The 14,017-nt window shown below is 36.4% G+C and overlaps 1 protein-coding gene across 1 annotated transcript; it reads left to right on the top strand.

Moving 5' to 3' along the window:
• The first annotated feature begins 2,263 nt into the window (after positions 1-2,263).
• On the top strand, positions 2,264-13,325 carry flot2b (flotillin 2b). The gene is made up of 11 exons (XM_065281436.1): positions 2,264-2,480; positions 3,795-3,876; positions 4,253-4,343; positions 5,387-5,510; positions 5,608-5,726; positions 6,918-7,031; positions 7,114-7,233; positions 7,416-7,630; positions 7,830-8,013; positions 8,149-8,298; positions 11,558-13,325. The coding sequence occupies exons 1-11, from the start codon at positions 2,432-2,434 to the stop codon at positions 11,594-11,596; spliced, it is 1,287 nt and encodes a 428-aa protein (XP_065137508.1). The 5' UTR covers positions 2,264-2,431; the 3' UTR covers positions 11,597-13,325.
• The last annotated feature ends 692 nt before the right edge of the window (positions 13,326-14,017 follow it).

The raw sequence follows: 14,017 nt of genomic DNA, 5'->3' as shown, positions 1-14,017 counted from the left end.
CGCGCATGCGCACTGAGGTTTTCCCACGTGTCTTCCTCGCTGAGGTCGGGGATACGCGAAGGGAACTAGGGTTGCACGCGCTACCTGCTGGAATGGAAATGTATTGCGTCGAGAATTTTTCTAATATAATCTGAACACCATGATATTATTTACATACTCTTTGAATTCAACAACAACAAAATGTAATTATTTTGCTTTAATGTGAATCAGTAATTACGTTATGTCGTGTGCTTCAAAACACTGACAAAATGATCAGATTCCATGATATGATTTTTGGACTTTTAAGGGGATTTTAAGTTTGATAGCATTGTTAAAAAGTAACGTTAAGCTATTTAATCAAGTTATTTATTTATAATTTATATTTACATTGATAAATGTAAGTTTTCAAAGAAATAGTTGTCTTTTTATTAGTATACTAGTTTGATTGGTAGTTTTTAAAGAATGTGAGAAAATATAACTAGTACGAATAGAAAATACTATAGAAAGCATACATATTCTCTATAATCAAATGTTTTGAGTAATTTACATTTAGGCATTTAGCAGACGCTTTTATCCAAAGCGACTAAGATTAGGAAACAATAAAGCGATTTGTCATACAGAAGCAATGATACCACCAGAAGTGCTTATACCCAGTTACAAGTTTTCACTATTTCCGAGACAGTACCTGTTAAGAGAGAGAGATAGTATTTTTTAAGAGGTGTGTCTGCAGTCAGATTAATTAACTAATAATTCAAGGGTCATGTGCCTTATGTGTTTGTGTAAATATATGTCTATGTGAATATATGCATTTTTTCTTTTGCCATTTTGTATGTTTTATTATTTTGTTTAAAGGGGACATTTCACTAGACTTTTTTAAGATGTCAAATAAATCTTTACTCTCTACAGAGTACATACCGGTATGTGAAGTTCTAGCTCAAAATACCATATAGATAATTTATTATAGAATGATAAAAGTGCCACTTAGGTGTGAGTAAAAATGTATTTTTAACTGCAAATGAGCTGATTTCTGCACTTAATGGCAGTGCCGTGGTTGGATAGTGCAGATTAAGGGGCGGTATTATCCCCTTCTGAAATCACAAGGGGAATCCAAATTTCAATAACCTATTTTTTCACATGCTTCCGGAGAATGGTTTACCATTACTGGGTTGTTCTTTTTTCACATTTCCTAGCTTGATAGAAGCATTGGCGACCCATTTATAGCACTTAAACATGGAAAAAGTAAGATTTTCATGATATGTCTTCTTTAAGCATTAAAAAAATCCAGGCTGTGAGGTTGTTTTTTTATTTTATTTTTTTTATTTTATCAAATATACTTTATAACAGAGTTAAGTATATTAAAAGTTTTTTGAGCTTTTGAATTCAAAGGCTTTGTCATATTGTCAAAAGTTTTGTGTAGGGACTTAATGTCTGTAGCAAACATTCTAAAGTTAGGTTTAGAATGAATGGATCTGGCTTTATGAATATGAATTTTTTTTTTTTTTAGGCTTTGAGGTAAACTAAACCCTTTTAGCTTTTTGAAAAGAGGAGGGGTGATTCAATATGCCCCACCCTAACTTTTTGTTTCAGAATACTTAAAACTTTAATGATAATGCTATTTATTTTGGAATTAATTAAAATTACATGGTTAGACTTGATTTACAACAGATTTGATTAGCAATTTATTATGCACATTTTGAGAATAATACAATTTTTGTTGTTGCAGTTACCTTACATGCCTCGATTAAAAAACCGGCTGTATTAGCTAGCTGGCAAAATAGCTTACTGGATCACGTGACTATTTTCATAGGACAGAGATGAGAGCACGAGCACCAGTTGGGGCACGCAGTATTACTGCTGTAAATACAGTTATTAAAATACTTGATTACTACATACTACAGTGTTTGTAGAAAAAGCATGTATGTATATATGTTTTTAAATTATAGAAATAACGTTACTCAAAGTATGTAAATGAACGATGGCTTTCCATTCATGCCTTGTCCTTTAAAACGAAAACACGATGAATTTTTTTTGAGAGCTAATAAAACATGATATGATTGATGTCATATACAAAATTTCGCAAATAACGTGAGACATAAATATATAATTTATAGTCAGTATTTACCGTAATCATGACAACACACTGTCTGTGTCTATAAAATAGTACGCTTCCTACCTAGACAACATGTTGGGAGCGTAAGCGCATCACAAATGCTGTCTAGTAGGCAGCCGTTCAGTAGGTTTTAAGACACAGCCCATATAGTGTCACGCACCTCGCTCCCTCCCTTCCTGTGGTGGGCAGGGTCGCTTGTGTTGACTAACATTCGTTCTCTCTACTAGGGCGCGGGACATTTTATATTTACGAGGCAAAAAGAACGATAAATAAATTGTTACAGCTTGCTTAAAGATATAGGAATACATCAGGAAGGATTAAACATCAGTATTAAATGCAAATATGGGTTGCTGCCTGACTGTTGGACCGAATGAAGCGCTCGTTGTATCAGGTAACGTGATAAATGCTTGTGGGTTTGCTATAGCTAGAAATGAGTAGGGCCTTTACATTTAAAAACATATGTTTTTGCATTCTATTCAAATTAAAGTTTTTGTATCAGTGTTTGCTTTAAATGTGTTGAGAATAACTGGTATAAGTTAAATGTCAAACAGTCGTGTTTTAGCTAGTCACGTTAGCACATCTCTTCCGCTTTCGCATGAGACCCAAACATACCCATTTTTCACATTCAGCATTTGTGTAGGTTTTATAAAACATATTTTAATATTTTTATTTACTTCTATTGTGTTAAAATATGAAATAATGAGATCTATTATTTTTCATGTATAAATCTCTGGGTACGTCCCGTTACACTGTATTGTGGTTTAATATTTAATGGCATTTATTAAATATTAATCAGAAATAGATTTATTATTACTAATTATTATCAAATCTCACATACATTTAATAAACACTTTCTTTTATGCTTATTATGATAATTTTTTACAGATTTTTTTCAAAATCCCTTTTTGAGAAATGACACTTACATTACATTTATTTTGATCATCTTTAAGGTACCTGGAACTACAGTCTACCATGATTAAAGTATCAAAATAAACCACGATTTTTAGGGAAAATTTACAGTACATTTATTTACGTATTTATGCATTTTGGCAGACACTTTTATTCAAACGAAACATTTGTGTATGCAGAATTTGTGTTGCTTGAGGATCAAACCCATGACATTTGTGTCGTTAACTCTATTAAGTAAGGAATAATTGATGACGGGCCATTGAGTTATTGGAAAATAATGCACACCCAAGGTGGTAATGCACAGAGTACCGTTACACCACATGTGTGCATTATTTTCAAATAATTCAAAGGACCAGAGTAAATTATTCCTCTTATACCACGGTTACCACAAACATTGCGTTAGTGCCTATTTTTAAGACATTTAACAGGTTAGGTGTGTGCGGTTTACAGAAAAATAATCAACACCCGTGCAACATTTCTTAGCCAATCAGATTAAAACATTCAACAGGCCCGTTGTATAAGTTACAGTACCATTTGAGTTATAGGAACACCTAGCATCAAAACATATATCATCATCTGTGTTCAAGTCACCACTAGGTACCTTTGAAAAAGTTTTTAATCAAAACATAGTTCTACGATTTTAACATCTTTTCTAGTCTTACTTTATATAATAAGAATTCATTTAAAAAGAAAGAAATAAGTCACGACCGAACTCAATTTAAACAGATCATACTCTTGCAAGCTTAACAATTTTGTGAAGTTTTAAAACATTGTTTTCAATGTCTTTGTTTTCCAGGTGCCTGTTGTGGATCAGATGAGAAGAAATATGTGGTGGGAGGCTGGGCGTGGGCATGGTGGTGTATAACAGACACTCAAAGGTAATGTCAGCCAATGAAATCGTGGATCACAGAGTTACATTTCACTGTGTGTTACAGTAAAAGTTGTCAAAAGTTCAGTACAACAATGCGTGTTTTCAACCTTGTCGGGTGTGTTTGTCAAACCAGTTTGGTTGTGCAAACCTTCAGAGATAACGTGATTTGGCCAATCTGTGAGCTGATCCGTCACGGTCATGTTTTTCTATTCAACATTTGCTTTAAGATTTTCTTTTATACAACTTTCTCATTGCATAGTTCCTGTAAGCTTAATTGTTGCTTTTGGCAGTTTTCCACATTGTTTGAACAATGCCTGAAAAGTCTTTAGCAATAGTTTATTTTTGCTTGAAGGTCATGTTTGTCCTCTGGTATTTTTGTCCAGAATTACACTAGAAATTATGACACTACAGCCCAAGTGTGAAGAAGTGGAGACAGCGGAGGGAGTCGCCATCACAGTCACAGGATGTGCTCAGGTATTCACAGCCCACCCTCAGCTCATTTATTTTTAGTGTTTTCAAATGTGCATTTCTGTCTTTTTGATTTAAATAAAAAATGCACATTTATATGTCAGGGTGATTCGTTTCACTCATGGAAATATACATTTTTAACTCCCTTTTTAAGGTTCCTTGTACCAAAAACGCTCATAATAAAGTTTTCTAATATCCTCATATTCTCTCTGACATAAACATAAAGCGAGCCATTTAAATCTGTACATCTAAGACTTTTAACTTAAATGCTCTGTAATGATTGGCTGATTTCTTTGTGACTGAAACAAGTAATAATGCTTGCTAATGGTTGCAGGTTGACCGTTAAGTACAATATAGTTTGCACTCATGCTTCAATAAAAGCTTGTTTAAATTACCACGTCATATTTCACTGTCGAAAACCAATCAACGCTAAATCTGCTTGATCTCTGTAGAAAGCTTAGAGTTTATAAAGTATACTTTAAAGGGCACCTATGGCCTTTATACAACATGTAATATAAGTCTCTGGTGTGCCAAGAATGTGTCTGTGAAGTTTTAGCTCAAAATATCCTACAGATGATTTATTATATCATGTCCTATTTGGGAGGGAGCAAAAACGCGCTGTTTAAATGCAAATGAGCTACAGCTCCTCACTCCCTTACAAACAGACAGTGAGCACTTTCAGTTAAAATAGATCTGATTAATACAGACTGAGACAATAGTATCTAGTGGACAGAGTACAGCTCGCTTAGGGTGGAAACTATAGTAATGCAGGACTGTAAGTGGGCGGCCTTTATCAATGTGACCTCACTTTGATGAGAGAATCAAATCAGCATGTCTAATGAGACTGCTTTGGTTTAATGGGGATTAAAAAACAAGTAGCGGGTTGAATTTCTTCCTCCTAGGGTGGTTGTGTTCACACACTGCCAACACACATTATTTTCAAACACCTTCGAAAAGTGGATTTTGCATTAAAGGTGCCCTTTAATATCTAACATTATGTTAAAATATAAGACATTTTGATTATTCATGATTGCTTTGTGTTTTGTCAGATCAAGGTTATGACTGACCAAGACTTGCTGGCTGTTGCCTGTGAACAATTTCTTGGAAAGTCTGTCATGGAAATCAAGGGTGTTGTTCTCCAAACTCTGGAGGGACATTTACGGTCAATCTTAGGTTAATAGATTACTGAGTATTATAATAACCTCCAAAAATGTCATTTGATCACATGTGACTGTATAAAGCTAACGTTGTGTTGTTTTCACAATAACAGGCACCTTAACAGTGGAGCAGATCTACCAGGACAGAGACCAGTTTGCCCAGCTTGTACGGGAGGTGGCAGCTCCTGATGTGGGTCGGATGGGCATCGAGATTCTCAGCTTCACCATAAAAGTGAGTAATGTTTGTTTGCTTATTTATCTTTTAATGCCATTTCAGCATCCAAGGGTGTATTCATGGCGAGAACCAGTTAATCTATACACAAGTTGGGGAAAGGACAGGCATCTCTAATTTACTTAACTTGCTTGATTGTTTGAGTAAAACCACGCTTACACAAGGAGAAAATTCAAACTCTACACAGAAACTCTAAAGCTCGAACCGGGGACCTTCTTCCTGCAACAGTGATACTTGGGAAAATATACAGGCTATTTATATTTTCAATGAAAATTACAATGTGTTTTTTAATAATGTAATTAAAGCTATCCAGTAGTAGTGATAGACTACACATAAAACTCGCAAATATTTGCGAGTTTTATGTGTATCGGCATCGGATGATATGTGGCTGCCGTATTGGCCGATTTTTTTCCGGCATTATTTACAGACAGAGTGCTGGAAGCCGCAAGCGATTGCAGTTCATGTGACTAAAAACAACCAACCTTTCCATGACAACATCGAAAGATAGTTCCATAGTACCCTCACCTGTTTTTACTATTTGTTAAATATAGATTTTTTTAAGTTCAATAAATGTAACTTTTTTAAAATTGAGACTTGTAACATTTGGCATCATCGTGTCATTTTTATGATGTAAATTGAGTGAGCAAAAGCAGTATCGCCTCCAAATATCGGTTCAAGAAAATCGGCGGCCTGTATCGGTCATCGGCTAAGGCTGATGAAACAAAAATCGGTATCTGCATCGGCACTGAAAAATCCATATCGGTCGATCCCTATCCAGTAGTCATGAATTCAGATTAGTGTTCATGTTGCGAAAGTGGCAGAGCATTGCATTAGCAGCAAAAAGATTGTTGGATTGATCCCCAGGGAAGGCACATACTGATAAAACGTTTGGCTTGTAATGCACTGTAAGTGACTTTGGATAAAAGCATAAATGTAAATTTAGATTTATTGATTATTGATCACTACAGTTTTGTGAAGCAACAGGAAAACATATTAATATTGTTAAATATGATTATAACGACTTAATCACTGAAATGTATTTTATTTAATTAGTTTATTTGTCAGGTACGATGTACAATATACATTAATCTTACGAAAACATGTTTTGTACCAGAGTTAGCAAAAGCTACTTCCCATCTGCAATAATCAAAAACCAAACAAATTTTTTTTAAACCTTGTTTTTCTTCAAAGGACGTCTATGATAAACTGGACTACCTGAGCTCACTTGGAAAGACACAAACCGCAGCCGTCCAAAGGGACGCAGACATCGGCGTGGCCGAGGCGGAGAGAGATGCTGGGATTAGAGTAAGAGACTTTTAGCTTGGCTTTTTAATAGAGCTGATGCACTTAGTCATTCATTAACTTCCATGTTCTCCCATTTCCCTAGGAATCAGAGTGCAAGAAAGAAATGATGGATGTGAAGTTCTTGGCAGACACTAAAATGGCCGACTCTAAGCGAGAGCTAGAACTGCAGAAAGCCTCTTTCAATCAAGAAGTGAACACAAAGGTCTGATTCAGTAAAAAAAAATTATCGTCTTTTCACAGCAGTTTTTTTAGCCGGTTGAACGTGACCTTAAACATTGAAGTATATGATGTATGTTATTGATGGTCCGGAAACATTGACAAACCACATACCCTGCTAATCTGATTCATGAATGTGGCCATGTGGCACGTTTCTCTCTCGCACAGAAAGCAGAGTCTCAGCTGGCCTATGAACTGCAGGCAGCTAAAGAACAGCAGAAGATCCGGTTGGAAGAGATCGAAATTGAGGTGGTGCAAAGGAAAAAGCAGATTACGATCGAGGAGAAAGAGATTGAGAGAACAGAGATGGAGCTGGCTGCTACGGTCAAGCGTCCTGCTGAGGCAGAAGCTTACAAGATGCAGCAGCTGGCCGAAGGAGAGAAGTCAGTGTGCATGCATTGATCTCTGATAAGATTGCTAGGGAATTATATTTGTTCATCTTAGTTGTCTTTGCTATTATACTCCGAAGTAAACCCAATTTAGTACAGTTTTGGGTTTAATCACAAAAATTGTATCTGATTAAATAGTTATCATGCATCTGATTTGTGAATTGAACTGCAATACATTTGTGGCACTGAACAGGTTGAAGAAAGTGCTGATTGCCCAGGCAGAGGCCGAGAAGATCAAGAAGATCGGTGAGGCAGAGGCCTTCTCCATCTCAGCTATAGGAAAAGCTGAGGCAGAGAGAATGAGGCTGAAGGCCGAGGCCTACCAGCAGTACGGTGAAGCTGCCAAAACGGCCCTCGTCCTAGAAGCACTGCCCAAGGTAATTTGTTACACTTGTTACACAGACCGCTTAGATTACTTACTGATAGTAGAGATTAAACATTTGCTTATCCTGATAGATATTCTCATTGCAGGGTCAGCACATTTTGAATTTTTACCCTTTGTCCACCCACAGATCGCTAGCAAGGTGGCGGCTCCTCTGGCCAGGACCAATGAGATTGTTATTCTAAGTGGGGAGGGCGGCCGCGTGACCGGCGAGGTCAACCGTCTGCTTGCTGAACTTCCCGTGTCCATTAATGCTCTCACGGGTGTGGACCTGTCAAAGGTAAGAGTCTGAAAAGAGTCTGTTTAATGAGATGCTGTTTTGTAGGAGGTAACATTCACTTAATGCCAAAGAATAGTGAATTTTTTACACATACGCTAGGGTACGCATACAGCACATGTTACACATTTTTTGTCACCACAAGGGTGCGTGCTTACTGTATGCCCACTGCCAGATTTTTACTGTGTGCGTACATTTGCATACATGTAAAAAACAGACTATACTCCAGGCTTTAAGCGTAACTGGTAAATAACCAAAAATAGACACTTAATGTTCATTTAAAAGAAGTCAGCTCCTTTGGCAGCCATCTTGGTAGTGTCTACAGCTGCTATAGTCATGCTCCTATCTGCCTGAGTGGGGAAAGTGTAATATTTTGAGAAACATCTCCAAAGTGATACAGCCTCAGAAAAAAATATTTTTAGTTTTTTAATTTTATTTACTATTTATAGGTATGTGTTTAAAGAGCACCTATTGTCAGATTCACGTTTTTAAAAATCCTTTGGTGTGTAAGTGTGTATTAGTCACTGATCTATATAAATGACTGGATTGCGCATAGAACGCTTGACGTAACTGCGTGAGGTGAAGCTAGCGCAGAGTTCGAGCAGCCATCTTGGTATACCCACCCGGCAGAGGGCGTCATTGACTTCCTTTCAAAATTTACCCCCTTTACAGCGTATCAGTTACACAAGGTTAATTTTTAGGATATGTGTACATTAATTATTTGTTAATTCTGGTGTTATTTGCAATGTTTATGTTTTAATCGGGCAGGATAATGGATTTATAAAAAAACGTTAAGGTGAGTGTGTCTGCTGCATTTGTTAATGACACGGGTTTATATAAAGTTTTTGTTTGACATTCAGCTACACGGTCAGCGTTATTACTCTAAATAAGTTTAGGTAACTTGTAAGTTTAGATAACATAATTACAAAACTAGCAAATTATTGCATGCCCATACGGTACAAAGCATGATTATTTATTTAGATTTCAGAATGAGCACGTTTATTGTCATTAATACTAAATATGCTGCGGTCTGTCTGCTGATCTGATACTGTAATAAAGATGAATGTATAATAACTGTTTAAAACGCAAAATGTACAACTTTCAGTAAATAACTGTTTACATGCTTTGAACGTTTGTGTTGTAATAATGTACAGGGTAACTTCAGATATAAAACCGAAGACGAGTAAAGTGATGTTTTATCATTAAAATCTGATAACGTCCATTGATTTAATAGAACGTTTGGGTATACCAACATGGCGGCGCGGTGGCTTCACAAGTGTGACGTCATGCGCAATCCAGTCATTAATATAGATCAGTGGTATTAGTACATGTTATTAATATGTAAAATGTATAAACCCCTAAGTAAACAATGGTGTGAGTTATTGTCTCCAACATAAATCTCTTTTCTTGGACTACAACAAACACATGGATTGTAGGCAACAGTTTACTTCCTGGGATTGGTGATGTAGACAAGACCGACATTATCATAATTCCTCACACTTCGGTCTCACAGCCTGTAAGTTAACACCTGTTAGCAACGAATCTTTCAAACATGGTAAGGAGCGTCACATTTCCGGCTGATGTCAGAGGTATTCAGACCAATCACAACGTACAGATTAGATGGCAAATCGGACACAGAGCTTTTCAAATCCGTGCGTTTAGGAAGAGAGTGAAATCTGGAGCTACAAAAATGTACGGTATGTGGAAAATAATGTTGAAAAGAGATTTACATTGGAGAGAATAACTTGCGTCATTGTTTACTTACTGTACTTCTGCATATTGTTAACATGTACTAACACGCACTTAAACACCAAATGACATGTAAAAATGTGAATCAGACAAAAGGTGTATTTTTAAGACAAAACTGGAGTGGTCTCTTAATTCTTTCCGAGAGTGTATATTGGGGTCTAAAAGTCTGTGACTAAATTAATCATAACAAAAATCAAAAGATAAACTACAAATACCAAGGGACTACAGATGAAAAGTAGTAAGTTTACTAATTTTGGCATATTTACATGGTGTATTTTATGGACCGTATCAAATAAACCAATAAAATAAATGGGGATCCTTCGATCGATCAGCCAGTGATGCTTGCTATGCTTCTCAATGGCCTTGTCCCAAATTGCGCACTTCATGTGGACTTTCGGTCTCGTGGCCGTAAATTGCGCGTGCTTGCTTAGCCTACGAGTCCATAGGGTGTCCCATCTGTCATTTTTAAGCTCCGAAGTGTGCTCATCTGCACCCCCTTGATGCAGTCTTCAGCGAATCCCGCACTGCAGCAGGCTTCACGCACTTTACCAACCCAGAAGTCCTTGCGACAAAGCAATCAGACAACAGAAAGGAGGAGTTCACATTGATGGCCAACTTCTCTTCCTATTTCTGGCGTGACGCTCGAGTCTGTCCCAAAATACAACTCCGGTGCGCCATCTTGGACTCGCGTCAACGGTCCCTAAGGTCTGCATTACGTCATCAAAGTGTGGACTCTGAAGAGGTCCACAAATCCGGATTGTGCCATTTGGGACAGGGCCAATGAATTACGGTGAAATGTTGCTACATCCAAAAGCCAGAGGGCGCTCTCGTGCAGAAACTTAATATGCGCTGCAGATGAAGAATCATACACACGCAGCTATGACACGCAGCTCAAGGAAATGGCTTAAGGATATATTTATATTGCTGTTCTTTAAAGCTTTTCAGGTATTTTCATGATAGTAAAGAATATGTATAATGATTATGTTTGACGACCATTGCTTTTTCAAATGCAAATGTTTTAAACGAGTCAAACTAACAGTGATTTTTGATCGATAAGGACTTACTGATCCTGTAGTACATGAAATAGCTGTGAATAAGATTGGCTGTGCGATTCAGAATAGGTATCAGCCACGTATTATTAGTGTATATCGGTGTTTATCTGAGCCCCCCTAAAAATAAAATAAATATAAAGAACTCTGATGCAAAACCCTTTAAGTGCATCTGACATGTTTTCATTTATCCGACTCGTTTATACTTATTTCTGAATGACCTGAGGCTGGGATTAAGCGAATTTGGAGCAAAAGTATTTTATGAACGTATAATATGTGCCAAGAGCATTCGGTTTATATCATCATCTCATTTTTGACGGAGGTGGTATTTAGCGGCTTTTGCGTCTCAGCTCTTCATATTTACGTGTCTGCACTATTATCAGTCTTCATCTTTTCATTGTCTCCTGCCGTCTCTGCAGTTTATCTCCACAAACCGTTTAAAATGAGATCTTCTGCCTTCACAGGTTCCTCTGTTGCAGAAGTTAACAGGTGCTCAAGCATGAAGGCAATTCGTCCCATCTCCTCCGTGATCTGTTGTATGCACTCACTGAAACTGCCTTTAGAATACTTGGAAGATCTTTTGTTTTTACTGGAAAAACATCAAACGAAAACAAAACAAAAACAGATTTTTGATACCTCTGGTGCCTTAATGTTTTATAGGACCAGAATATCTGCATGCACTGCTGCTTCCATATTCCACAATTCATAGTTATTTTTTATTCATTTGCCTTTGCATGCATCTGCTGGAGACAGCAAGTCAGAGACCATGCAATATTGTTTTTTGTTTTGTAGTATGTTTTATATTTTCTTTGTGGTATCATCACATTTATTTAATAAAATCTAACCTGTCATACTTTTTTATACACTAGACTAGAGTGACACTTCAGCACTTCCTACGGTGATTTAGCTTTAGATTACAATCAAATAGTTTGTTGGTTAAAAGTCTTTCATTATTTTAATTTGTTGTAGGACATCTATTTAACAAAAAAGCAGTTTATTTTACTAATCCTGCCATGATTTATAACAAACATTCAGGAAGATGTAAGCTGTAGAGTAGCATTTTACAGTAGAGCTGTCTGGCAGTAGCACTGCCTTACGGGTAAATATCGGTGTCAACTTAGAATAGCTAAGTAGTTTTTTACTTTAAAATGTTTCACATGCCCTTTAGAAACTGATTCAGTGACAACATTTTTACATAGGTTTTCAGAGCTCATCACTCTGTGGCACTACTTTGCCTATACATTTTTACAATCTATATGTGTTTTATTTTTGTTAAATAATTTGGACAAAATTTGTTAGGTTAAATTGAGTTATGAAATATTATCATTTATTGTTAACAGACTGTCTGGATATCTGATCAGTTTGATGCTTTTGAGCCATTTTTTTTTAATCTCCGATGACAGTCGATATGCATAGTGAAACCTTTTAAAGATATTAACACAAATTACACTTGATACAGTAATTGTTAATATCTGTCATCATCAGAGAAATTGAATTGACCTTTTATGGATGATACCATCCTTTTCTGTATAGTTTATCTAGTTTGTGTACACTGTGAAAGTTAACATTACCTCTTTTCTTCTACTTTTTGAGAGTGAGTGACAATTTGCAATAGAGATTTTAATATGTTTGTACTTTTACGGTGTATTGTATGTGTTTTGTGTTGTTATGGGGCTGTTACTTTTCCTTCCGTTTATTTTTCATACACTAACATACGCACCAGTTGACAAAGCCGGGAGGTTGTTGTCTTTTTTATTTTTTTATTTGTGGTAAAAATGTATGTTTTATTGTTTTTTATTTTATTTTAAAGTGAATAATAAGCCCCTTATTTTCCTGACGAAACAGTTTAAATCAAACAAGGAGTTCTGAGTTTTCTGACTTAAAGTATAAAACCTCAATTTTTTTAAAACCCAGTTTTATGTTCGACTTATTCAGACCTGTTAAAGCCATGTCACATTTAACCATTTAGCATTAGAGCACCAGAGACTGTTCCGTTATTGTGCTTTGTATAGCATTGCTATAAATGTACTGTATTGCTGTGTATTGGATAAACATAGGAATCTTAAAACTGATTAAGAGGACAAAGCAAAGCTTTTGTGGGTTATTTAATAAACACACTAATCCAAATGCCATTGACAATGCAGGGGGAGAAGTTTTATACATAATTTACACAAATGTCAGCATGTTTATGGTGCATGTACCTCCAAATACAATAAATGTAATGTGAACATGGTTCTGTCCATATTCTTTCATTTTAATCAAGTGCTCATGTAAAACTATGTAACTATGACTAATCTCACAGGTGAGATCTTTATTGTTTTATACTGTCACCTGGTGGTTACAATATGCACTGCAGAGTTACTCTATTATAAAACACAAGGGGTGTTTCCGGGACAGGGCTCAAGTGTAGTTCCTTTAAAGCTCACTTAATTGAAAACAGCTTGCATTGAATCTCAAAATATATCACCATTGTTTTGTTTCAAGATGCATACCAGTATTGTTTTTTGTGAGGGACGTTTGTAAAAACTGTTTAATTGTCCTAATATAACTAAGGCCTTTGGATCCATCTAAACCAGTGGTTCCCAACCTTTTTCACTTCAAGGCCCCTTAGGTACCCACAACAATATTTGAAGGCCCCACACTCACTCAAATGTTGTACATATGTATATTAGCTACTAAAATGGCCAAAAAAATAAGAAACATCTTGATTCTTATTTTAATGCTTGTTTTGTCCAGTTTTTAATAATTTTAAGTCATCTTGAGGCCCCCCTGTTGGCCCCAGCCCCCTGATCTAAACCCTGTTCGGGAAAATGCCCCTAGAGTTGCTATCATGAGCTATACTTACCCTACAGTCACATTAGCTACAAAAGTGAACGACACCGAGCGACACGCACTCGCTTGATGGGCGTTCCTTGGTTAGTTTC

The sequence above is a fragment of the Paramisgurnus dabryanus genome, chromosome 8 (genome assembly GCF_030506205.2).
Source record: "Paramisgurnus dabryanus chromosome 8, PD_genome_1.1, whole genome shotgun sequence".
Classification (NCBI taxonomy): Eukaryota; Metazoa; Chordata; class Actinopteri; order Cypriniformes; family Cobitidae; genus Paramisgurnus; species Paramisgurnus dabryanus.
Note: the sequence above shows the minus strand (reverse complement) of the source record. Positions and strands in the feature narration are given on the sequence as shown.